Here is a 27886-nt window from a genome sequence, read left to right on the forward strand (position 1 = left end):
ATGATCCCTTACTTTAGTCTCCTTTTTATTCACCGAAGTTCGATCGTTGTACACTCTATATCTCTCACCGGTATGTTAAATGGGGTGGACATTTTGTGGTGTGTCACTGCGGTAGTGTAAACCCTTTCATGAAAAACACAACAAATTTAACACTAATTATAATATAGCAAATAAAAATCAGACTGTCATTGATTAAGTTCTTGACTGTAAGCTGCTATCATTTTCTTTCTTGTGTGCAGGCGCGCGTGTTTGTGTGCGCATGTGTCTATGTGTGTGAATGCGTGGTTTGTTTGGTTGCTTGTTTTTTATTAGTTTGTTTGTATGTGTGTTGATTTTGTTGTTGATTTTAAAGCAATATTGTCCTTTGTATATTTATTACTTTTTGTTGTGGTATTAAATCTTTTACGATTTAGAACAGCAACACGCTATTTCTTGATTGCAAATAGGATTGAACAAAATGTGAATATTGCAGCTTCATAAAAGAACGTGACCTAATGTTTCGGGGTCAAAACTCTTCACCAGCCTTTTTGTTGAACAACTTAGGGTTGGTTTTACGCCCGAAACGATCAGTGTCAAGTAATGTGTTCTTTTAAAGCTTTTCTATTCAATTTAAAGGAATACTTCACAGTCTTCAGCTTCTGGCAGCTTATTGTTTACTGTAACTAGTAAAAGCAACAGGCTTAATTAGAATAAAATTTGAAGCGTTCAATCAAATTAATAAATCAAGAGGTATTTTCTTTTTGATTTTACGAACGCTTTATTGTTTGTTGTTCATTTTTTTAAAAAGATATCCTAATTTCCATAAAAACAAATTTAATTTTTAAAAATGCGCGCCAATAAAAACTAATCATAACAACCTATAGTTATCTCTTTGACACTTGAAATAATCGGAGGTAAAAGAAAGAAGTCCACAGAACTATGCCTTATTTTTGTATCCGTGCTTTGATATGTTTTACAGTAGAGACAGCCATTTTGTCCTGGTGGACCGCTAGACAAATAATAAAGAAATTTTCCATTCCCCCCTTCACGGGTGACTGACTTGATGGGATACGATCGTGACCAAGGGGTATTCGAGAGTCGACTGTTGTGGACCGAGGCATGGCATGGTCTTTCAATGAGTCCTTGGCAAAGAACGGAAGGATTTAACCCCCCCCCCCCCCCCCGCCCCCCCTCCTCTCTCTCTCTCTCTCTCTCTCTCTCTCTCTCTCTCTTTCTCTCTCTCTCTCTCTCTCACTCACTCTCTCTTTCTTGCTCTTTCTCTCTCTCTCTTTCTCTTGTGTGTGTGTGTGTGTGTGTGTGTATGTGTGTGTGTGTGTGCGCGTACGTGCTCTATATCTATTTACCTCTCTCTCTCTCTCTCTCTCTCCCTCTCTCTCTCTTTCTCTCTCTCTCTCTCTCATTCTTTCTTCATTATCCTCCTTACTCAACATGAAAGCTGTGACTTAAACGTGATGAACAAGCCAAAAGAATAAAAAAGTATATCCCACAAAATAAACTAACTCGCCTAGCTTCCGAACGCATGACCTGTGTGGCATGAGTATTATAAAATTTGCTTTATCTGGCATTTAGTGGTCAAGCGGCCCGTCAATATGGTCTTTTATTTCTAGAAGTACCAAGTTCGATTATCTGTCGCGCGGTACTGCAATAAGAATTTTTCCCATATTATTATTATTATTATTATTATTATTATTATTATTATTATTATTATTATTATTATTATTATTATTATTATTATTATTATTATTATCATTATTATTATTAGTATTATTATTTCATTGACTTATTAAATTCATTCACATAACTTTTTTATCTTTCAGAATTGTATATTGAACCAGTACCTGTTTCCAAATTTTGCCCTCTTTTTTTTCTTACTTGAATCATTAATATGGTTTGATCATCTTTTTAAAAAAGGATATTCGACGAGACTATAATATTATCAAGCTACCACTTTCACAATTGTCGTCATCGATATCATTATCATCTTAGTTAATAATTAGCACAACAAAAACAGCAAAAATATCACGTTATCGCCTTCTTGACGACTGAGGAACTGACATTATTTTATATTAAAACATTGCTTGCATTGATGTCAAAACTGGAAATTAGATTAGAATTAAAATAGCATTTGATACAAAGAATGATAGAAAAGTTTCTGAACTAGGATCACAACAATCTGTCAGCACGGATCGAAACAGCGTTGATAGAGTAGCGGGATCATCGAGAAGGAACGTAGGTTAGTCTTTAATCAATAAAGAAAGAAAGAAATCGATATCTCGATTCAGCTTCTAAGAATTCTCTAATCACTGCTTATATCATTGTTCCGCGAAGGCTTTTTCTCCTAATCTGTCTTTAACCAGTTAACTGCCATACTCTGGAAAAAAAATCGTATTAAAAAATTTAACCAGGAAACTCTACCCTCATCTTGGCAAAACTTCTCAAACCCGGGACTTCACAAAAAAAAGTATGAAACTTGGGATGAATCTATTTTTTCATATTGAGAGGGATGAATGAAACAATTCCATTAAGCGCTATCATTAAAAAGTTATTATTTCTGCTCCTTTTAAAACTTTATAATCACTTTTAGTTGCCTGCTATATCCCGACATAAGATCAGTTTGATGTATTGGTCTCAATGAATATCATACATGCAATGTGGTTGACGTCACTCTCATGTTAGATGTAGCTATATTATAGTTTTATTTTACTTGCCAACCGCGAAGATAATTATTTATCACCATATTCAATCCAGCAGCCTTTCAGGGGTTGTTAACATTCCACTATTTTGCCGTTGTTTTTAAAACCAAATAGCAGCGTGGCTCAGCGGTACGCTCTTTTCTTCGTACCCAAAAGATACCGAGTTCGACTACCGCCTCGTTGTGTGGCCTTGGGCAAGTCACCTCGCCCTAGCTCACTTTGCGGCGCTGTACTGCGGCTGACGCCTGGGTAATTCCAGTCTTGCCTTGGAATAGACCCTAAAGACAAGTTTCCCCTTGGGGATGAATAAAGGGAATGTTATTTTTTTTAATAAAACGGCATTATTACAATTACACATACGATGTGACCAACATGCACACTTTTGCAGCTCTGATAAACTAATGCGCTTGATTTAACATTGTTGTAATGGGCATTATTTTGCATTTCTTTGAGGGTATTTCAAATACAACAATGGGCCCAAGACAGTTTCAGTTATCAGACCTGGAAATGAGTAAACGTCGGATGTTGCCCATCACCACAACCTGGTATCATATCACGCGGAATCAAATACTGAAAATTGGATGGTGAGTCTAAAATATTAAACTTGAGTTTAATGTCAAAATGCTCTCTCTCTCTCTCTCTCTCTCTCTCTCTCTCTCTCTCTCTCTCTCTCTATCTATCTATCTATCTATCTATCTATATCTCTCTCTCTTCTCTCTCTCTCCCTCTCTCTCTCTCTCTTTCTCTCTCTCCTCTCTCTCTCTCTCTATCTATCTCTCTCTCTTCTCTCTCTCTCTTTCTCTCTCACCCCCCTCTCTCTCTCTCTCTTTCTCTCTCTCTCTATTTGCGTAGCGTTAAACGGAAATTGGCCTTATTGATTACTATCCTTTGAAAAGGACGATTGTCTAGAAAAGAAGATATCTCCAAATCCAACTAATAGTAGTAGAGACTGGGATGGTTGGATCGCTAGTCAGTCATATAATATCTGGGCGGTCGTTCATGGCGCCCCGTAGCGGCTCGACATCAGGAATGGTCTAGCTAGCACGGTCAACCGGAATTATACCTTTGCCTCATAATATGCCTCAAGCAATCCCACCAACGTCAAGGCAGTGATCTATTAGGGGTAACGAAGCTTCCGGCGAATTCGAAACCGTACACGAACGCGGCGATGAATTTGCGGCCTGGATAATTCACCATAACATAGTAGTGTGATACCACTAGAAGCTGCTGCCAAATTCAAGATATCCAGTTACATAATCACTGCTCTTTGGACAAGGAGAACAGAAAAAATTATCCCGACTGCATCAGGGACCGATACCGGTGCTTTTGCTTGTGACGCGAATGCTCTAACACTGAGCTGCCGAGGATTCCAATCAATGATTATATATGGCTTTTTAGATTTATTTTACAAGATACTTTATTATCTTGGTTATAACCTAAAGTTAAAAAAAATCATCCTATTCACGCGACATAATGCAAAATTCAGACAATGAGTTACATTATGTTTATAAGATAGAAACTATTATTTATTCTTCTATTATTGTCAATCACATCTTGAGAGCATTGACCAGTTAACTGCCCTACTCTGGAAAAACTCGTATTTAACCCTCTCCTTACCTATAGGAAAATCGTCACATTCGTTACGATACAACCAACATTTTTCATATTCAAATTTCTTTTGTACATTATGAAATTTAAATATAATGAACAGTGTATGTTTTGCTAAAGAAACTATGTATGGCAAGAAGTTTATTGCTATTATGTCTGAGTGATAAAAAACCTATTTTTGTGTTAGTTGGGTGTGAAGTTTTGGGAAAAATCATGAAAATGGCTGGTAAGGAGAGAGTTAAAGATTTGGCCAGAAAACTTGTCGGTCGTTTAAATGACCCTCATCTTGGCAAAATCTAAAACCTGGGATTTCGCGAAGCACCTGTAAAGCCTTTGACCTAGCGACGAAGTCTTGCCTTGTTAAAAGCTCATGGAAAAATCGTCATTGACTGAATAGGTGATAATTTAAGCATAACTTGGTCGCAGTTATGTTTTTGGAAAGACAAAGAACACTTTCCATTGCCGATTCGACTCAGGTTTAAAAGCATACATAATTATCGATAATATTGACTCACTATCATCATCATCATCATCATCATCATCATCATCATCACCATCATGGCATATTCCTCTTGGATGTGGCCTCCGCAACTGCTAACCGAAACAATCTTCTGTCCTGCGCCATCCTCCCCCATTCAGTCACTGGCTTATTCATCCTTTTGCTGATGTCTTATGACCATCTTCTTCTTGGTCTCTCTCTCTCTCTCTCTCTCTCTCTCTCTCTCTCTCTCTCTGTGTGTGTCTGTCTCTCTCTCTCTCTCTCTCTCTGTCTCTCTCTCTCTCTCTCTCTCTCTCTCTGACTCTCCACAATATCCTCTAGAATTTTTTTCAAGGGTGTCATGTCTCTTGATATATCCAAATAAGGCAAGTTTTAGATTCTATATCATCTTGATGAGATGTGGCTACCAAATGCCCAGGGACTCTTTCACATTTGTTAGGTTTTTTTTTGCTGTCCAGGGAATGTGGAGAAATTTTCGGTAGCATTTAATTTCAAATGCATTAATTTTATTCTCATCGGGTTTTTTTTGGTGATTGTTTATGATTCACACCCATATAAATCTGTTGGAAATATGCATTTTCTCCAGTTTTTCTCCATTAACAACAATGTGAGCTTTTGGACTTTCATCAATGTCCATTACTTTGGTCTTTTTAGCATTTAGGAGCAGGTCTTTGTCCTCACTATGTTGTTTTACGGATTGCACTGGCTTGTCTAATCCAGAAGGCGTTATTGACTGGAGTGCAGTGTCAGTATATCTTAGAACTAAGATTGACCCCTCTCATGATATATTCAGTGTAGAGGCTGAAAAGAGAGAAGACAAGATGCAGCCTTGCCTCACTCCCCTTTTGACTGGAAACTATGTGGATACTCCATGTTCAAGACGAACAGAAGCAGACTGATTGAGGTATAAATTCGAGATCAGGTTTACAATATTGTAATGGCAGTTCATTTCTTTAAAAATGTAAATAATTTTTGAGTGGTTCACATAATCGAATGCTTCAGTGTAGTCAAAAATTGACTATCGTAAGAATTTTTAGTTCGAGTTTGGCCCAATGCCAGTAGCTAACTTATCTCCTCCATCCTGGCACTGTTTGAATGACATGGATGACGCGGATGTTGGCAATACGGGCCTTGTTCGGCATGGTAAATCCTGTCTTTTCACTCTCATGTCTTTGCTCTGAGCTTTGGGGACATTTTGGTGGCATAGATCTCTTCTCCAATTCTCCAACTGAAGCGATCAAGCCCCTTGCACATGTTTGGCGAGCCAGGAGAAGGGGTTAGCGGGAAAAAAAACAAAACAAAATAAAAATAAATAATATAAAAAAGCGGTTACCGGGATGTGGCTGGGTCAAGCGTTAGGACTTGCAACTGATTGGGAGAGTTGAGTGCAAGGTGAGGGCCAACGCTTGTTATCTACCCATCCAGTCCTGTTGACAACACGTCGAAGGAACTACCACGCCCATTACAAACCATACAACCCTTATCCTAAGAATACTAGTATAAAGGAATGTTAAACTTGTCAATCTGTTTGATAATCTGACAAACACATATTTCTTCGTTTCAACATTAACCAAAACTTTCTACAATCATATAGGGGTGGGTGGTTAAGGCATTGCACCGAGAGGTTTCCGGGTTTGAGTCCCGTTTCAGGCACTTTTGTTTTTACCTTAGGCACGATTATCAATTCCCAAACTTGCTCTCTTTGGACAACACGTGTGATTCCTGTTGATACCAGAAGTTCATTAGATGGATTATCTATATTCCTTCATCGAATGCCTGGGCGACGGCATCTTACGACGTCGTGCGTAGGGATGGATTTGAAAATTAAATTATATATATAACCAGGAGGAGGAGAAGAAGAAGAAGAAGAAGAAGAAGAAGAAGAAGAAGAAGAAGAAGAAGAAGAAGAAGAAGAAGAAGAAGAACCAGCACAGAAAGCAACAACGCATTCTAGGAGAATAGAGAGAGTGAGGACCTTCCTGCAATGGCCACTAAATTTCCAAGTACGGTTTCCCCTAATTATGGATGTCTGTTAAAATCATTACATAATTGTGACCTGTCGTCTCCAAAGAAATTCCCTTTATTCATCCCACAGAGGAAATGTGTCTTAAGGGTCTATCCCAAGGGAAAACTGGAAAAACCCTAGCGTCAGCCGAAGTGCTCAATGCCACACAACGAGTCGGGTAGTCGAACTCGTTACCTTATGGGTACGAAGCAAGACTGTACTGATGAGCCACTATGCTCCTAATAAACGGTATTATATCGGGATAAATCGGACCCCAAAATTACATTTAGAATCAACATGACAGAAAATACAAACTTCGAATTTCGTACAATGTAAGAAATTGACCCTATTCTCCACCATAATGAATAGAAATGAACACCACGATTCATATTTATTGCTGTAAATTCAATTCCCAGCATTAAATTCATCCTGACATAATATACCGTTTTGACAAGGTGGGTCACAAATAGGTAATCCGCAATACGCATTTTCATTGATGTCTTCAAGCTAGCTACACTTCACAGTTTCATTTAATATTTCTGTAGGCTATATTTAGATAAATTCCATTTCATACAGCAAAGTCAGCTTCCTGGTACCTCTTTTATTCTAGAGTTCTAGCAATATTATGTGACTCTGCACAGAATCATTGTAGGTAATGTGGGATAATGTGGTGAAAAATTCAGGTACACAGACCAGGGTTAGATTTTTATCCTCAAATAACTCGTCTGGACGTTGGTCAGCCTCAACATTGTTTGATTTTTATTACAGGACGACTTCCCAACCCATTGATGTTTATTTGGTTTTTAAGGGTTTACGGCTCATGCGAAACATTTAGGTCATTTGAGACGGAAAAGGGGATAGTCAAAACGCCTAGATTTATTAAGAACACACGAGAATAAGTAAGACAAAGTGTTTTTTTTTTTTTGTTTGTTTGTTGCTTTAGGTCTCTTCCAACACAATTGAGGTTATATGAGAGACCGCTGAAACAAAAAAAAACAAGCAATCTAACAAAAATAGTACAAATGTCAATCAAAATCATAACCTAAAGATATCATAAGCTAAATTATAAATAACCAAGAACAAACAGGCAGAGGATTTACAGGAAAAAAAATATCCCCTGTCAAAAATACAATCACAAACCAAAGAAGCAGGATAGGCTAGTAAAGAGAAGAAGAAACGTAATGGTTCAAATAAGGAACAGATTTAGATTTCAAGGGCACATTATCAGTATTTGAGATCACCTAAAAGTCTAATCCATACACAAGCACAGGAGCCCACCAAGAAGAATTCAATTAAATGCGTACAAAACATAACAAAAAAAATAGAGCATTTAACATTTACAAGGGAAAAATATCCTCTCCCATACTAATACTATACATTTGACTGTTTCCCTATCAGCCAATGATTTTGGCCAAGACCAGGATAAACCAAGTAATCTCATTCCAAGACAAATATAAAAAGTAATTCGAAAAAACAGATTTAAGGGGTAAAAGACACAACAGGTGACCTCCTGCCCTCCAAGAGAGATCAGAGGACCCCACCCAGCAGGCCATTGAGACACTGCACAAAATTCTAATCCACATAACATTTTATTGGAAGAATAAGAAGCATGGGTATATTATAATGATACTGATTTATTGTATATTTTGAATAAGAAAAACAGGTGGATTATAAAAAAAATTTACAAATGAAATTGAAATGTACAAATAACTTGAACAATAATGATAATGTTATCTCGCTCAATGATCAACACTGAGGTTTTTTTTTCTCTCTATCCAAATCTTTCGAGAATTAAATAATAAGATTTTTAAAACATCTATTTTAAAAAAATCTAAATAAAGATATACTATTATATATTATTTTTAAAAATATCAACAATATAGCAATGGACAATAATACTTGTGATGATTGAGCAAACATGAAAGCATCCAGAACATTCGTCACATTCAATATCTCATTCCTGAAGATCAATCTGTACTTTAAGGCACCAAAATGAGTGACATTTACAATAAATATGATTGGTAAAAAAAGCATTTGTTGACAGTAAGCATGCATTTCCTAACCCAAAAAGTAAATATCTAAATGATATGGCCAAAGATTTAAAAAAATATTTATAATTAACATTTCGGAATTCCTGATTCAAGGGTTTATCAATTTTTATTTCAATAGCAAAACAATATTTCGAGATCGAAAGTTGAAAGAATAGTTTTATTTAATTACTAATATTCTGATTAAAATTATTTCAAAATTACCAATACTATGATGAAGAAAATGTAAGACTCCATTGTTTTGAATTATAATTTGTCCCTAAGAAATAAAATGTTTCCGATTTAACAATCTTAATGTCAATAAATATTTCTAATTGTAATTAAAATAAAAATATTGAAGCAAATAGTAACACATTTATTATTAAAAAGATCACATTTGACATTAACCCCCCCCCCCCCCCCCAAACAAAAACATAATTAAGATTAAGTATTTCAATTGTAAATATATCACAAAATAAACAATAAAACAGAGTTCATTTAAGTACGAATGTGTTAAAAAGTTGCTTTGGTTTGATAAGGCAGTAAATATAAAAATATAATAATTTGAAAAAAAAAAGATAAAATAAGACAATTATCTCTATAGGTATGATTGTATTACAATAATATAATTATCAATTAGTAAAGAATTAAAATGAGTGTTAGATGCTATTGTCATAATAATCAACAAAGGATGGTGTGAGGGATGGATTATAGAATGTTAGATTTTTGTCCGTTCGAAGTCCAAATGACCCGTTAAAGACCCGTTCATATGATTCATCTTCCTCTGACAAGCTGGAACTCATATTTGAGGCTTCTTTCAATCGTTGACGTCTGTGGAGGTAAATCAAATCAAGAATGAACTCGTAAATGTTCAACAGTATAAAACGAATGCAGTATTTAGAATACAACTAAACAAAAAAAAACCCCAAAAATCCCAAAAATTAAATTTAAAAAAACAAACAAACAAAAAAACAAAACAAAAACAAACATATATATATTTAGACACTTCACTTCACTTATGTAGCTCTTGACAAATTATTGTTACAACAATGCACAAAGTCAATCACAAAGATGTATAAGAATGTATTTATAACAAAGTATTGAGAAATTGGAAGCTAGAGGTGCTTGAAAAACGTGGAGCATAGCGTTAAATACTGTAACCTCAGTGATGAAATGACAGCACATCTAATCAGCTATTCGAAAGTCTGAGGTTTGATGCCCAGCCACAGACAGCAATTTTTCTTGTTTGCTTCTGTTTTTTTGTTTGTTTGTTTGTTTGTTTGTCTGTTTATCTGTTTGTCTTGTCTTGTTTTTGTTTTTTGTTTTTATAAAGATTGTTTTGTCCACTACAAACCGTTTTAGTGAAATCAAATTTGAGTGGTTGCTCACTTGGTCTGTAAATTTTGATGTTTTGGGATTCAGACTTAACTTCAATGGACATGTGCAAGCACAGGGGGACCCAGTGAGGGCGGTGGACAAAGAGTGTCACTGATAGAAGCAGAGGAATAGTTCAGGGGAAATTCTGACTCAGCTGATTGATATTCCTTCAAGTTCAAGTTCAAGTTCTTTATCTGCAAAAGGCGGATTGCCCATCACTGCAGATTTTATACATTTATGTGGTGACTTTCTCCATTATTATGTTATTGAGTTGAAAGATAAATAATTAATAGTTGACCCAATTTGTTGTTGTTGGTAATATCTAGGATTTCTGGTGGGAGAGTGTTCCATTCCTTGATGGCTCTTGAGAAGAAACTGTTTTTATATTTGTTGGTTCTGTGTGTTGGGGTTGTGAACTTACTGCTATGATAATTTCTTGTGGATGTACAGTGTTGTTTTGTGAAATACTGTGGTAGAGTTACTGCTGTTTTGTTGGAATGAAAAATAAAACAATAAATGAAAAAAACTATCCCAAAACATCTGCTTTTTTGGGATCGTTCTGTTCATATATCTTTCATTCTTGTTTTTTTCTGGTATCTTTCATACACACTTGTTCAGATCTTTTCCTTTATACCAGTTACTTTGACTGACTTTTGTTCCTTTTGAAGAGTTTTAACTTGTTTCCTTTCAATGTCTAATGGACTTCTAATTGTCTTTCTCGCCAAATATAGTAGTAGTAACTATACCATTATCAGTAACATTTGCATCAGTTTTATGGAATTGTCAATAATTAAAATTACAATAAACTGAAAATTTAAAAATAAAGCAGAAAACAACATCTATATTGCCATGGGAGACTAGGGTATTCAGACTTGAGTCTGAATAACTATTTGATTGCACATGCTCAATGAAGTTTGAGTCCAAATAGCCACGGGATACTATTCAGACTCGAGTCCGAATAGCCGCAACCTTTGTAAACTTTTAAAATTTCAAATTACCTGATAACTAGGACGACGACAAATACGACAATGAAGATTAACAGCACGACAGCTACACAGGAGGACACAATGATGACGGTGAGAGAGTTAAACTCAATGGCCTCTTCGCTGGGTTCCCTCTCCGTTGATGTATGGCCTGGAACTGATGTAGGGGCCTCAGTGGGACCTTCGGTTGTTGGCTGGGGTGGTTGAGAAGATTCTGTAGGCGGAGCAGTACTTGTTTGAGAATCACATTGGTTTTCTGAAAATAAATCAATTTAAGAAAAATGCCTTCAGGGTGTGGCAATAAGGTTTTATTTTCTAAACTTTATAGATACTAGATTGTTATGATTGCCTCTTGCTATCAAAACTACAAAACAATATTATGTTTTTAAAAAGACAACAATGCGTACAATTTATATAACCATGAAGACAGGACAGATTATCACGAGAATATCACCATTCCCACATTTAATCTGATATAAATTTCCTAAGTTACCGTGGTACTATTTCAAGCAAATCTTGAAAGTCTTCGATTAAACAATCAGGCAATCATTAACTCAGCAAAAATCACGCCATAATAATAGGACTTGGTAAGTAAAACATACAATCTGATACAATACATCAATGTGTGTTGAATTCTATTTTAGAATGTTTTATGCGAAATTTAAAATACTTTTTTCTCGTCTAAGACTTCAACTTGATTATAATAAAGATAATAATAATAATAATAATAATAATAATAATAATAATAATAATAATAATAATAATAATAATAATAATAATAATAATAACAGTAATAATAATAATAATAATAATAATAATAATAATAATAATAATAATAATAATAATAATAATAATAATAATAATAATAACACTCACACACTCAAACACAAGTGAAGAGACAAAGACAGTTTTTAAGTGGAATTGTGATTAGCATACATTAGAGACTAACATTGGATAGTTTTTTTCATATTCATGAAATCGACTTGGGTTGTGTCATAGCTGTAAAGGGCGGAGGAATTGAGCATGTTTGAATTCTCAAGATCAAAACACTTGGATCACTACCACTGAGCTAAGGCTTCCTATTATTTTTAAACTGTTGCTTTATATAAAATATTTTTTCAAAAGTTTACAATTGGTGTAGAGTCAATGCTGTTGAATAATCTAAAACTATTTACTGATATTTTTATAGTGAAAACGATTAAATTGATATGGTGAACACTTACCGTCCACTCTAGACCAATCTTTGGTAGACTTGGCTGGATTGCATTCTTTACAAGGGTCAGTGGCGCTCTTTTGGTCCTTGCTATAACACACTTTATTGATGTAACAGAAATCATCCTGTAAAAAAATATAGATGATATTGTTACCAATCTAATATCAAAACTGTACACATTAGTGAATGACGCATGGAGAATATGCAAGAAAAATCTTTTCTACTTTCCAGAGTTGAATTTCTTCTCTCCAATTTGACAGTCACTGTGATAAAAACCATTTTCCAAAATCTTATTTTTAAAATTTGCCCGCTCCCCATTTTCAACATTCATAAAAGGCAAACTTTACTCTGAATGTGTATAAAATAATATTAATATATATAATGATGAAAAATACAATAGTGAATCACATATATTTATATAAAAAAAGTTTTCTATAACAAATTATATATTTATATATATATATATATATATATATATATATATATATATATATATATATATATATATATATATATATATATATAATATATATATATATATATATATATATATATATATATATATATATCACTTTTGTAGCAAGAAAACTAGGATTTACTATTTGAACCGTGGAACAATTTGATTTCAAATTAACAATATAATGATTTTTTTTTACATCAATCAATATAAACGGCATTGTCTTATTGGGCTGATAAACATAAAAAGAGTAGTCCTTTAGAGACATTAGGCCCATGGAGTCGGAGATTATCCCATTTCTATAGTGTGAAACAGACAATGGCAATTGAAACTGGACGTGTTGAATGAATGTTGAGGGAAATTGTATTACAAGTGTTGACTATGACACTTATTTATGTGTTTGATATTTAATAATTTGAAACAGAAAAATGTGTTGAAAATTGTCGAGTTAACAAAGAATGTTGGCTATATAACCTTGAGAAATGCTTTTGATTCAATAAAGTAACAAAGCACATTTAAACGTTTTAAAGCCTATATTAGCTCTTAAACGATGTCCGCATTTCATACAAAGTGCCTCAGGAGGATCATGAACATTTACTGGCGAACAGAATTAAAAAACAAAGTTTGCTAGATCAATGTGGGATGGAAGAACATGAAAGACATCATCATGAGGAAAGTGTGGATATGGATATGACTTGTCATGAGAAAGGGGGAGGGAAACATCAGCATAACTGCCCTACACTGGCTGGACACCAGAAAGAAAGAAAGAGAAGAAAAAGGAGGCCCCGGGCAACTTGGAAAAGAACAGAGATGAGAGAGAAAAGGGAGGGGGGGGGGTGAGAGTTGAAGCTCCCTGAAGATGATGGCCACGACAAAGGAATACGGAGGTCCTTCATTGCTGCCCTACATGCTTACAGGCATTATGGGCAGTAAATAGTAAGTTCTATAACTATAGAATATGATACAAAATGTTTCACTTTAACAAATCTTTGGAACGAAAAATAAATTAAAATATATACTTGAGGTTTGGAATGCTCATTTAAATTTTAGGCGAGATTAGCCGTAAGATAAAGTTATATTTTTGTGAGATCAAACAGAAAAATATTTTTTGCCTCTCATTGTGCTTTTATATATTTTAAAAGAGAACAGCAAAAGTGATTTAATATTACTACCTTCAGAGCGCAGCTTGGCTCAGTTCCATTGGCTCCGACTTTGCAATCGTAACAAGAGTCATGGACAACAAAGTAAGCCCTATCACTGACGTTTTTTCCATCATTTGAAATTTCAACAGAATAGCTGCGTTCTTCGGGCAAGTCACAGAGAACTCTGTACAAGCTGCGATACCTTGCAGGCACAGAGACCACTGGTTTTTCAACAGAAAAGCCATTTTCGGTAACCTGTAAAACATGTGGAGGAATTAAAAATGTGTATCAAACAAACACATAGTACGATAATATTTCAGGCATTATTCAAAATCATATTAATAAAGCTCAAAAGAGGTAGATGAGAAAGCAGGCTGATGACTTCCAATCAAAATCTTTTTCTGCGCAGAAAGATGGACAGAAATTGTTTCCCTTTCTTGACATAGCAAAAGACTGACAAGGTTGAATCTTCATATTTGTAAAGGTCTGCGATAAACATTGCGATAAATCATTGCTCTCTAATGTCATCCGGCACTCCCCTATTCCATTCATTTCTTGTTATTATCGTGTTGTTTTGTCTTCTCATCTCACTTTTCTGAATAAATATTAGCGCTATATTGATCGGAGCTTACTCAGTGTCTCAATCGCCTCTGCTTTACATGTTTATGTTGAGAATAGAGCTCATAGTCTAACTTCTAGCTCACCAATAAGCTTTTGTGGTGGTTGTGTTAAGACCCCATGACCTCAAGAAGTTGCCAGAGGGGCTCAAGATAGATAATACGTTTGATACCACTTTTTTGGAGTGGTGGAGGATGCCGATTATAGAGCGTCCCTCTCGTGGCCAAGTGGAAGAAGCGGTAACAATAGGTTCCTGGGGTCAACTCCCCATCCCCACAGTTTTTAATTTCTATTTTCTTCTGGCACTTCTCTACTCACGATACTTCTTGTTATAGATTATGGCTGATTTTTCAATGAAAACAGATGAAATCATATGCACAAATTGTGCCACAGGTTTTAATGGTGCAGATGGGAATGGAAGATATCATATCTGCACCATTAAAACCTGTGACACAATTTGTGCATATGCCTGTGCAATGGTAGAAAGAGAAACGGATAAATAATAAATAGTGAAATTCTTTGGTGAGGATGATGATGATGATGATGATGATGATGATGATGATGATGATGATGATGATGATGATGATGATGATGATGATAATGATATGATGTGATGATGATTGATGATGATGATGATGATGATGATGATGATGATGGTGATGGTGATAATGATTATGATGATGATGATGATGATGATGGTGATAATGATTATGATGATGATGATGATGATGATGATGATGATGATGGTGATGATGATGATGATGATGGTGATAATGATGATGATGATGATGATGATGATGATGATGATGATGATGATGATGATGATGATGATGATGATGGTGATAATGATTATGATGATGATGATGATGATGATCATCATCATCATCATTATCATATATATTCTGTCTTTTTTATATCAAGAATCCCCCCCCCCCCCCCCCCAAAAAAAAAAAAATAAAACCCCACCAAAACTATGTGTTTCTTTCAATCGGGTTACATGAATGATTGTTGTTATAGGGATTTGCATTATTTCTTAACAGGTAAACAATGTATTTATGTGTGACGGGGGGAGGGGAGAGGGGGGTTTAGGAGGTCAGAACCATCCGAAAGCTGATTTTGAAACCACACATGAGAAACAAATAACTTACAGTAATAGGTGTGAGGATGCATCTAGCAGTAGTCAGGAAATTAATGCCGTTGACAATAGTAACGTTACAGCTGGAAACTCGACTCAGTGAACAAAGAGTACTAGTGAGAGAAATCTGTATGCTGGGAGCTACAGATGTATCGATACTACAGTCAGCACCAGTATAACCAGTGTCACAATTGGTGCATATGCCTGTGCAATGATAAATAGAGAAACGGATCAATAATGAATAGTGCAATTCTTTGGTGAGGATAGTGATGATGATGATGCTGCTGCTGATGATGATGATGATGATGATGATGATGATGATGATGATGATGATGATGATGATGACGATAATTATAATGATCACAAATTAAAACTATGAACTTTTCAAAGTGCATTTTCTCGGATTAACCATATTCAATGCAATGAGCAATTGTTTATTTATTGCCCTAGCAGGCTGGTGTTATTCTTAGGTCATTCAAACTTGAGTAGAGAAAGATAATGTGTGAAAAGTGTCATGTTCAAAGATTTATCAGTTAAGGCCAGAACTTTGCAATCATTGTTATCCATCCGTCATTGACCAAGCTCAGAATTGCTTGATTTTCTAACAAGATTAGACCCCGTATGTACGCCATATGGATATGGTTTAGATGATGATGATGATGATGAGGAGGAGGAGGAGGAAAGTGATGAAGATGAGCTAGGAGTAAGAGGTAAAAAGGGGAATGAGAATAAATTATGACAATATATATAATTTTTTTCTGTATTATCCTCATCTTAAAATTCAATAAATACACTTACCTTGACTACAGAAGCTTCTATTGTTGCAATCATTGGGACACAACTGGTTGATGACAACTCGGTCTAGATTTGGTGTTGTGGCAGGATCAGATGGATTGGGATCAGGCTCCCATTTTGTGGCATTGGAAGATATGGCTTCGATGCAGGTCTGTTGAAGGTTCTGGACGGTGGCAGCAGCCCACGAGTATGATCCTGTTCGTGTGATGTCATCCGCGCAACTGGCAATATCTGAAGCATAGGCATCTTGTGAGTAAACCTTGCATGTTTCGTATGAGTCCATGGCCTTAACTTTGTCAGTACAATATGTCGTAGCATCCGCATCTGAAATGGATTGTGCCGGTGCCTGGATAGATACAAATTATAGAAAGTTTAAAGATTTAGATAGATGCCCTTTATATGACTAGAGAAAATTTGAAAAGGCATGCGGTGAAAAAAAATGGAAGCAGGATGCATTGCTGCAGGATAAAAGTTGAGTATGATGTGTGTAAGACAAAGTTGTTAGATAATAGAAAACAAAAAAAAAAACAAAAAACAAATGAAAATAATTATTTTGAAAATCACCCTTCTTTAAGTATGCACACACACATGCACATACACACAAGCACATAAATACATCATTTGCACTCAAGCACATATACAAAAACACACTGACACATTGATGATCATATAGGGAACTAAAATGTTAATTCCTCTTTTTAATTACAATAATAAAAACATTATATGATAACCTATCCGAATGCATTCTGTATACTATGTATATAGCCTATTATCAAAATTAATCTTCTTTTGTTTTTACTCACATCAGGATTTTCTTTGTAGGTAAAACCTCCCGAGGATGTTGTTTGTCTTTTTCTCCTCGTCACAGTTTGTTGCTCCAGCTCCCTCTCGTAGACTGAGTCTTCCAACAAGATTTGTGTGATGTCCTCTCTTGAATCTACAAATAAGTTGAGTAAATGAGAAAATAACCAATTCAAAATGCCTCTTTTTTAAAAACAAAAATGAAGTTACTCAATAACATCATCCTCCAGAGTCATGAGGTTCGTGGAGTTGGAGTCTATCCTAATTTCTGTAGAATTAGACTGACAATGCAACTGCTTGCTACCAGTACCAGTCTACCATAAAGTACCGTTTTCACCAGATCTAATTAATCTACCTACCTAATCAGTGCCGGTTGGACAGATGGGCCCAAAAAAACATCTCGACTAAACCTAGGATCGATGCTGGTCACTTTGTTTGTGAAGTGATTGCTATGCCAATGACCTACCTAAACGCATCCCCTACCCCCCCCCCCCCCCCTTCCATTCCCCCACGTCAGGTCCCAACAAAAAATTCTGAAAACCAAAAGCACTTTCAAAAATATTAAAGCATTACGGGAAAATAACAATAATAACAATGGGGTTTTCTTTTCTTATGTCTTAAAATGACGAGATGATGAAAATGAAATGGGAAAACCCAGGACAGATAATGTTTTTAAAAAAGATATCCGACAAAAGAAAATATGGTATTACGAGTCACTTTAAATAAGAAAAATATGTTTCATTCAATTAGTCATACATGGGCACTTTGCTAAGACTCAAAATTAATAGAAACAAAGACATCGAACACGAGAAACACATACCATCAACAGCTTTTAACTCGCACCTGTATAAGGACCCTGAATGGCTGTTCTTACAGTGTATGCATTAAATTACTGATCCGATTCTCTATATTCCTTTTAGATTTCTTAGAATCTCTTATCAGATCTATTTTGAAGTTTTGACCAGTTTAAGAAAGTTGGAGGAGGTTAAAAATATCAAGTAACTGGAACAAACCGTATTGAAGAAGGAAAAAAATTGGAAAATAATAGAGATAAGCAGGTTGAGACAGATGATAATTACCCCAATCGAGGCAATCAATGAGATATTAAGAGAGCCTTGCTTAAAATAACAATACAGGTGATTTTTTTTTGTTTGTTTGTTGCTTTAGGTCTCTTCCAACACAATTGAGGTTATATGAGAGACCGCTGAAACAAAAAAACAAGCAATCTAACAAAAATAGTACAAATGTCAATCAAAATCATAACCTAAAGATATCATAAGCTAAATTATAAATAACCAAGAACAAACAGGCAGAAGATTTACAGAAAAAAAATATCCCCTGTCAAAAATACAATCACAAACCAAAGAAGCAGGATAGGCTAGTAAAGAGAAGAAGAAACGACATCACTATCGGATCATACACCCATGCGAACATCATAGGTATATGACTCAAGGGTGATGCTCCCATCCAACCACCCGCACATGTGATTTTGTTTCAGCAAGGAAACATTTAATTTACTTCATACATTGATAGAATAATATGATCCCAATTTTTCTTAAAGTTTTAAACCTGAAACATTTAAATAATTCTCAGGAAAACATTTTTTAAAACAAGTTGAAGGTATCATCTATCAATATATAAAGTATAAGTTATTTTTGGCAAAAATGTAAAAATGTGTTTTATATCGTAAGGCAGAAAAGTGTTAACATAAACAGAGAATTTAAATATTATTTGTGCCACATTATCTTAGATATGTACCTGATTTCATTGTGCTACAGTAAGCCACATCACCAAATTCGGTACACGTTGATGTTCCAGAGAAGTCGCATTGGCAGTAGGTTTCCAGGCTTAATGCTGAGACTCCCTCATAGCCTGAGTAGATTGATTGACCATCAGGAACTCTACACGAGTAAAAGATAAGTATATGAAAATACACTTTTTGAAATATTGAGGTAATCTTTATCCTTTGTTTATAATTGTCAATGATCATTGAGTTGTACGATTTAATCTAATTTATATATAATTTTAAAAACTATTTTTACTTTATTTTGTACCTAACTCACTCAACCCTAAAACCGTCTATATCCGTAGTTTACCTGGGTCACTTTTACACCATGCCCATTTATTACATTTTTCTAAGACAAATTATAGGCCTAGTACCAAAGCTTATGTTTTTAGTTTTTAGTTGAAAAAGAATATCTATGCACATGCTCATTTTTAATACACTTTTTTCCAATTTTGGAAAGAAGCAAAACTCTATAGGATTGAGTGAGTTAATGTAACTGCATTACAATAAAGGTCAAACTTAAAATGCTAAAATCATTCATGTTTAGTGTTACTGTGGTTTAATACTAGTTTCATTGAAATTTTCCTTTACATTAATATCTTCACGCATAAGAATTGCTGTAAGCACCCAAAAGCACATTAATTTACCTCCAGGAATTGCTGAAATTGTTGGGTTCTTCTCCTTGATCCATAATACCGGTCGAGCCGATGAGGTCATTAAGTTTGTCGTTGTCATATGACCCACAAGATCCTGATGGAAAAATATCATGGAATGACGATATTTGTTAACCAATTTTAGAAGAAAAAAATAATTGGTGTAAATTTCCATATTTAAGCCATAAAACAGGGAGAAGTTGATGCATTTGTGTTGGGAAACCTTTTCTACCGACTTTGTTCCAAATCAAAATCATTCTTTATGAAAGAGATAGAGTTTTTAAAAAATATCCACAATGTGCTCAAAGCGCTTTACAAGGGGTCCCTGGTCAACAGCAACATTTAACATGTAGGACGGGACATAACGCAGGCGATATTACAATTTTTCGGACAAAGACACCGCTGTTTACGGCCAGGTACTCATTATACACCTGAGTACAGTGAGAGAATGCGAATAAAGAGCCTTTTCCAAGGACTCAACTATGCGCCGAGCACGAGGCTCGAACCCATGACCTTCCGATCCGAAAGCGAGTGTCATACCGCTAGACCACAAAGCCGCACATAGGTAGAATGTATCAATGTCATTTGTATAATATGCAAACTGCAAACAGAGTAGTTGAACGTTCTGATGAAAGATTGAGTAGAGATCTCGGATTTATGACTTTAAATAACATTGGAAAGTTGATGTTTCAAAAATAAATCGAAAAATATTGTTACACTTCAATTAAAGGCTAATTGCTATCAACACTAACGGACTTAATACAAAATGAAAAAAAAAAAGGATTATGTGCTCCAGGTGATATTGAAATATAACTTTCACAGGAAGGCAATAACGGGATCGAAGTTAATAATACTAGCCTTCAACTTTTCCTATGTCCTTGGCAGATGGACTGATGTAAAAGTTCATCGAAGCATCCACTGAATCTTTGACAGTCAATAATGTTCCCGTTGGCAGATAAACCTGACAAAATAGTTTCAAAGGTTATGACAGTTTTTATAGGTTTTCAGTAAAATATATTGCCATTTCTTAGATCAAACTAAAAACTATGAAATTATGTGTAACTTAATGTAAATACAGGATGATAACAAAATTATATTGAAAATATCCTTTAAAACTCACGAGTCAAAGTGTTATTATGATTTTAGCATTTTGTAAATATAAAAGAAGCATAATTGGAGTTTAAACGATTCGTGGTATTCCCAAATCATGATTTTGTTCCTCACAAATTAAGACACGAACATTCATTGCATTTGGTTGTTTTTTTAATGAGAAATCAAAATGATTGTGTTGTGATTGTATACCTTGCCTATTTATAACCTCATTCTCTCTCTTTCTCTCTCTCTCTCTCTCTCTCTCTCTCTCTCTCTCTCTTCTCTCTCTCTCTCATTCTCTCTCTCTTTCTCTCTCTCTCTCTCTCTCGCTTTCTCTTTCCCTCTCTCTCTCTCTTTCTCTCTCTCTCTCTCTCTCTCTCTCTCTCTCTCCCTCTCTCTCTCTTGGTGGTTGTAGTATGCAGTGCTTTCTTTAATGTCTTAATATAGCTTAAAATTTATTCCATAACTAAAACTCAAAGGGACAGAAGGGTGAACAAAAACTTGACGTAACACACCACCTCAAAACGGTTTTAAGTCAGAGTCATTTAGATGATAAAAATTCAGTTTAACCAGTTAACTGACTTAAATTTGGCCATAAAACTCGTCCTTCAAATATTGATTTAAATTGATCGATATTTGAAGGAATTTTCTGACCAAAGTCTTAAATACGTGTCTTTCTGAAGTAAGACAGTTAACTGATTAAAGAAAAAAAATGAGACTTAGATTCCACATTTAATGTTTTATTGAGGAGAATAAGTATAGCTGCTTACAGTGCTAAAAAATAAAATGTCACACTTTGTCCTAAAGGTTTGAAATACAATTTTAGGCATCTGGTCCTTATACAATTTTGATAGAAAAGTGAGCCAATTCTATTCCCTTCTCTCTCTCTCTCTCTCTCTCTCTCTCTCTCTCTCTCTCTCTCTCTCTCTCTCTCTCTATCTATCTATCTATCTATCTCTCGCACAAGCTTAAAACTGAAGTACCGTATTTTACTCTTCAATTTACTATCCCTTTCTCTTTCTCATAAAGCGAGTCATTGCTGTATGGAATCGTTACAATTATCAGATCTTGGCATCCAAGTTTATAAAGTGAGGCGAACATTTCATTTCAACAGGAAGATGCTTGATAATTTATTTAAATATTTATATACACACGAGAAGGGTCTTGCACTCGATTCCTAAACTGCAAATTGCCATAGTATAATTTGGGGTAAAAGAATGAGAGCAACTAACCAAGAAGGTTTGACCATCGTCTTCCATGTAAACCTTGAAAAGGGGTTTCCCATCGCCATTTCTGTACAATGAGACTGTCAATGGGTGGATTGTATCTTCCCGAGTGTCACACTTGCTCAGCTTCACAACATCCGTTCCGACACGAACAGCAACTCCACAGACACTACTGCCCCTTCCAACAATGTAGAAGTAGCCATGGATCTGAAATATGTACGGTAATTGTTTGTTTTTATTGTCATCATTATCATCATCATCATCATCATCATCATCATCATCATCATCATCATCACCACTACCATCATCATCGTCATTGTCGTCATCATCATATCATCATTATCATCATCGTATTTCATTATAACACTAAAAACAAATTCGGGGACACGTTAAGTGTCAATCTCCTATCGTTCCAGTTGACAACACTTATCTACCACCAGTCAGTGAAACTGCATCACAGTATCATTTATATGCATATTAAACATACTATAACATAGTGTTGCAATACGCATTCTGCAAAAACAAATCCATTAGTTTTAGCTTTAACGTCAAAAACTCCTTAAACGACAAAAAAAAAAATCAACTATTCGTGTCAACTCTGTATTAAAGTAACAAGAAAATCAAATGTACAATAACTCATACATTATCAAAGAATTACAGTCAAATTCCCCTGTTGTTTTTTTTTAATGATAACAAAATAAAGTAGTCATTCATAGTTATTATGGCCCACGGAACCCCAGAGTATCCCGGTTTCTATGATATAAAACAATGTCTATTGTTGTCTACCCTTTGGATAGGTAAGTACTTTTCACAAGATCCAATGGACCCAGATACTCAATCCCTGCTGGGTGACTATGGGGGTCAGAGAAAAATCTCAAGTATACGTGGAATCATTACTGGTCCTTATGTGTATGTGAAGCGACTAATCTACCAACTGAACTATCTGGACTTGAACTGCAATATTATTGATGATATTTGATGAAGTTTTGAGCTAGACAAAGTTCAATCCTATATATCCTTATCAATTCATAAATCAGATAACTGCTCACAAGTTATGGTTATATTTAGCATCTTTATCATTGTTACTAATGATGGATATTTTGAGTTGAGAGGCTTTTAGTAGTAAAGTAAAATCCTCTCTCTCTCTCTCTCTCTCTCTCTCTCTCTCTCTCTCTCTCTCTCTCTCTCTCTCTGTATATATATATATATATATATATATATATATATATATATGTCTCCTCTCTCTCTCTCTCTCCTCTCTCTCTCTCTCTCTCTCTCTCTCTCTCTCTCTCTCTCTCTCTCCCCCTTTCTCTCTCTTTGTGATTTTGTTGCATATTATTGTGCCGAGTCTGCTATAAGCAATCTACATTCATCACCCTTTTAAGACAGAAGAGAGCTGTGGTATCGGCATACTGTTTCGTGAATAAGAGATGAATGGAGATAAATTATGACAAACCTCGACATCAATCTCTTTGTGTTTGTACATGATGAACTCTCCACTCATCATGTTGTCGTATTTTCTGGTAGAAACAAATACAGAAAAAATCATAGAATCGTGATGTAGATATTACAATAATATTAAGACCACACACGCACAGAGAGAGAGAGAGCTAGATAGAGAGAGAGAGAGAGAGAGAGAGAGAGAGAGAGAGAGAGAGAGAGAGAGAGAGAGAGAGAGAGAGAGGGGGGGGGTTAAAAATGTCATGATGTATTGCAAACTTCTACTGTTTTTCCTATGAGTATATAGATTATCAATTATACACATACTAGTAAAAACGTGTCAATATATGTTAAGCGCTTTTAGCGGATGGAGTATTGTGCTATATAAAATAGCTTGTAATCATCATCTAGTATTATTGTCAGTCATGCTATGCAATGAGCAAATTAGAGATGACAGTTGGTTTCAAGGGGTGAAAAGGTGATCAAACTCAAATCACCTTGTTTACAATAAAATGTACAAATTATGGCATGGCACAGTACAATGGCCTAATACTTATAAAAATGGGGAAAAAAGATTATTCTCACTTCTTAAACAGAAACAAGTGTTTTAATGTCGAATCACTTAAATCGTGAAATTCATCTATGATTTAAAATACACAATTACAATTTAAAAATTATGTTACCACTTACCCAAGATCGTATGTGAAAATATGAGGGTCACCAATTGCTTTGCATTCTCCATGGAACTGTTCACTCTTCACGGTGATCTGTTTAATTAAGTGTAAAATATTTTGCATTATATATTTAATATTTACTTCATATAAAATTATAAACTTCGATTTATTATTTTTAAAGATGTTCCCCATTCCAATTACAAAACGAATTACACGAGGAGGGCTATGTCTACTTTAAAATGATAGTTGTGCTCAAAGAGTGAAAGGATACTGGTATATTGTACATTTTTTAAAGCAATGTTTGATCAATTTGATTATATCTGCTTTTGAGTAGTCTATATGACACTATGTAAGTCTTGCTTGCATCCAAGAAAAAGCACAAAGCGAAATGATTACTTTAAAAGAATAAAGAGACTTAACCTAACACATAAACGACACTAGGTTCTTAGTTCAATCTTATGGTAAAGATGGTATGTGTAAAATAACATCAACTTACTATAACACAGTTAATATCATTTTAAAAAATAAATGTTGTGAAACCGGGCTTTTCCAGTATCCTCTTTCATCAATATATCTTTAAAATGATGAATATTAATAATAATAATAAATGGCATTTAATATTGAACGGATATTGATAAGATTTGATCAGTTTTAATGAATTATCATACTCAATCCCTTGAATGCTTTGGAAAATAGATTTCTTTTCTTTATTATTGATCTCCATCTTTTATTTTTATGGTGCTGATAACTTGGCATAGAACTGATAATAATCGCTGCTAAACTCGATGACAGTTTTTCAAAAAGAATATAAAAGCTCAAGCCAGTCTAAGATATCATCCAATGATATGAACGCACCTAAACTCAGTAACAAATTGAAACAGCACATTAGAGTTCAAAATATCATCCACTGTTATGAACACTTCTGAACGCAGTAAAAAAAAACTAAATAAAAACTTAAACGAATCCACGACATCCTCCAATTTTATGAACAATTCTGAACTCAGCAACCAACTTGATAAAGAGAAACAAACCTCAAACGAGTCCAAGACATCATCCAAGGGCTGAGATCTTGTTGATGTGATGGTGTCTGTCTGGGTCACCCTCACTTCCACTGCCTTGTCTTGCCGGATGATGCTATCACTGACAGCCATCATCACCAAGTCCACACTGGAGGCGGCAGACGGGAGGTCCCCACCACAGGTCTTGTTCTGGCCGTTAGATGCCACAGATTTGACAACGACTATTGGAACTGGGGAACCGCCGATACATTTACTATAGAAAGGGAAGAAGTTTTAAAAGATACGTTCAATATCAATTCATTAAAATTCTCCAGGCAGGTTCGATTTCAATCTAACAGGACATTTCTATTTTTACCATGAGAGAAGTAATAGTGAAGTAGTCTGATTGGAAAAATTATAAATCATCGAGTTAATCTGGTATTCTATTGGAAGCACTAGAGGAAGTAAATTGGATTTAAAGTCAAAATGGTCAGACAAAATTTTTAGGGTTAAGGGAGCAAAAAATAATCTCTTCGGGTAAAGCATTTAATTTTAGCCACAATTGTCAAGCCCGGGGTTGTTGAAATCCAAGTGACATTGTCGCTACTAACTGCTCTCTTGATAAATATGAGGAAATATAATGCCAGGTTGAAGTGGAATGAAACATCTCCTGCAAAGAATCCATTTCTGTATTGGATCAGATGACGTTTTTAGAACAAGAGGCATTAGATCGAAGACAGCATGGTGATGTAAGAAACCGCACTTTCAACTAGATAAATTTGCAATCGTTTGATATGAAATATTAATAAAAAAGATATGAGTAAACAATATAGATTTTAAGGTATCATCGCAAAAGGTGCGTTATAATTTGAAAAAGAATTGCAATGGCTTTAAATAGATAAAATGATTTAATAAGTTGTCTTTTTTTTTTCAAAGTATGAAAAATTTACCGTGAATTCCAATTAACTAATATGCCATTGTTCCCTCATCACATACAAATTAACAATAACCTTTAATCATATCCTTGTCAGGAAGTGAGTTCATACGGTGTGTACATGTATGTATGTATGTATGTATGTATGTATGTATGTATGTATGTATGTATGTATGTATGTATGCATATTAATTATATTTATATATTTATATACATACATTCATACATACATACATACATACATACATACATACATACATACATACATAAATACATACATACATACATACATACATACATACATACATACATACATACATACATAAATACATACATACATACATATCAAAACTGTTTATTTCAGGAAATAATATATATATATAAATATATATATATATATATATATATATATATATATATATATATATATATATATATATATGTGTGTGTGTGTGTGTGTATGTGTATATATATATAAAATGAAAAAAAAAGTTAATCATATCACGTACTTGAGCTCTCCATCAGCAATGTTTGTCCGTGCTTCAATAGTGACTGTACAAGCCTCTCCATACTTCAGGAAGCAATAGAGTCCAGGGGTGATTGTACCAAAAGAAACCTTAATTGTTACAGTTGATTTGCCTTCCTCGAGGGTTAGAACATCAGGCCGTGTCACCTGCAATAACAAGAACAATCTGAGATTAAACACCGGTGGCAATTATCCTTTTTTAGTATAAATTAAAAAATGTCTATAACCGCACAAAATTGTCATGATTTTTTTTTTGTGTGACTTTTTCCAATGAGCAAATTCAGGGAATGTTGTTTTTTTCCATTGTATCATAAATCCCTGAGGCAAAACAAATGGCATTGCCACAAAAGATTCTTACTTCATAAAAGAGATTTCTGGTCTTGAAAAATGTTGGGTTACCAAACAATTATAAGAATAAAGGCTTCAAAAACAATTAGTGATATTCATCAGAAAGGGACACCTTAAAGTCAAAATAATTCGAGATCAATTTTTTTCCATGTCGCAGAACATTGCTTATCATTTCTCTGATAAAACACTTTTGTTTTTCAATTTCTGACAAAATGACCTTTACTTTATATATCTATCAGTTATCAATTATAATTTAAAAGAGCCTAAAAGAGACAATTATAATTTAAAAAGCGACGAAATATAAATATGTCTTATTTTGAGAACCAATAGAAAAAATGACATTTTGTAATTTGGCTTTCGTTACAGAAAGTATTAAATCCTATGTTGTCTGTAATACAGAATGTAAAACTACAATATGGAAGGAAAAAATATGAAAAATAATGGCAGGCAAAATAACGTTAGACTTTATAATTGTGGTGAAAAATGGAATTTCTAATTTACGTTAAAAAGTTTATTTGAGGCCTACTGATTCAATTTGGTAATTGTCAGGGTATGCAAGACTATAAAAATTTAATTTAGTGTCAACGTTTAGAATGACAAAATTGGAGACTTTATAAGTTTGAAATACTGCCCTTGCGAATTAATTCATATCGATTTTATAGTTCCCGAACTAAAAGTCAATTTTCTCTTCCTCGTTTGACCAGAAATAATACCAAAATGAAATAATAGATCACATTTACTCTCTATTTTTTTGCCATATTAATCTTACCACTGGTTTGAAAGGATCCAGAGAAGCGGACAGGGCTGGACTGACACCATTTCCGCATCGAGATGGGTTGTATGCCTCTACTGAACA

General features: G+C 34.6%; 1 protein-coding gene across 2 annotated transcripts in view; it reads right to left on the bottom strand.

The window, feature by feature from the left end:
• Nucleotides 1-7701: 7701 nt before the first annotated feature.
• LOC144964570 (uncharacterized) overlaps nt 7702-27886 on the bottom strand; it is a 247857-nt gene continuing 227672 nt past the window's right edge. For both annotated transcript variants that reach the window (XM_078898999.1, XM_078898998.1), the window contains 16 exons: nt 27800-27886; nt 26666-26829; nt 25256-25496; nt 24241-24317; nt 23567-23630; nt 22117-22317; nt 20651-20753; nt 19787-19889; nt 19112-19254; nt 17356-17489; nt 16556-16898; nt 15771-15961; nt 14035-14259; nt 12416-12530; nt 11208-11448; nt 7702-9663 (listed from right to left, as the gene is read on the bottom strand). The exon at nt 27800-27886 is cut by the window's right edge and continues 6 nt beyond it. In XM_078898999.1, the coding sequence (XP_078755125.1) occupies nt 9492-9663; nt 11208-11448; nt 12416-12530; nt 14035-14259; nt 15771-15961; nt 16556-16898; nt 17356-17489; nt 19112-19254; nt 19787-19889; nt 20651-20753; nt 22117-22317; nt 23567-23630; nt 24241-24317; nt 25256-25496; nt 26666-26829; nt 27800-27886 (2604 nt within the window). In that variant the 3' untranslated portion in view covers nt 7702-9491. The remainder of the gene's footprint in view (nt 9664-11207; nt 11449-12415; nt 12531-14034; nt 14260-15770; nt 15962-16555; nt 16899-17355; nt 17490-19111; nt 19255-19786; nt 19890-20650; nt 20754-22116; nt 22318-23566; nt 23631-24240; nt 24318-25255; nt 25497-26665; nt 26830-27799) is intronic.

The sequence above is a fragment of the Berghia stephanieae genome, chromosome 2 (assembly GCF_034508935.2).
Source record: "Berghia stephanieae isolate SIO BIC M18660-M18661 chromosome 2, UCSD_Bste_1.3, whole genome shotgun sequence".
Classification (NCBI taxonomy): domain Eukaryota; kingdom Metazoa; phylum Mollusca; class Gastropoda; order Nudibranchia; family Aeolidiidae; genus Berghia; species Berghia stephanieae.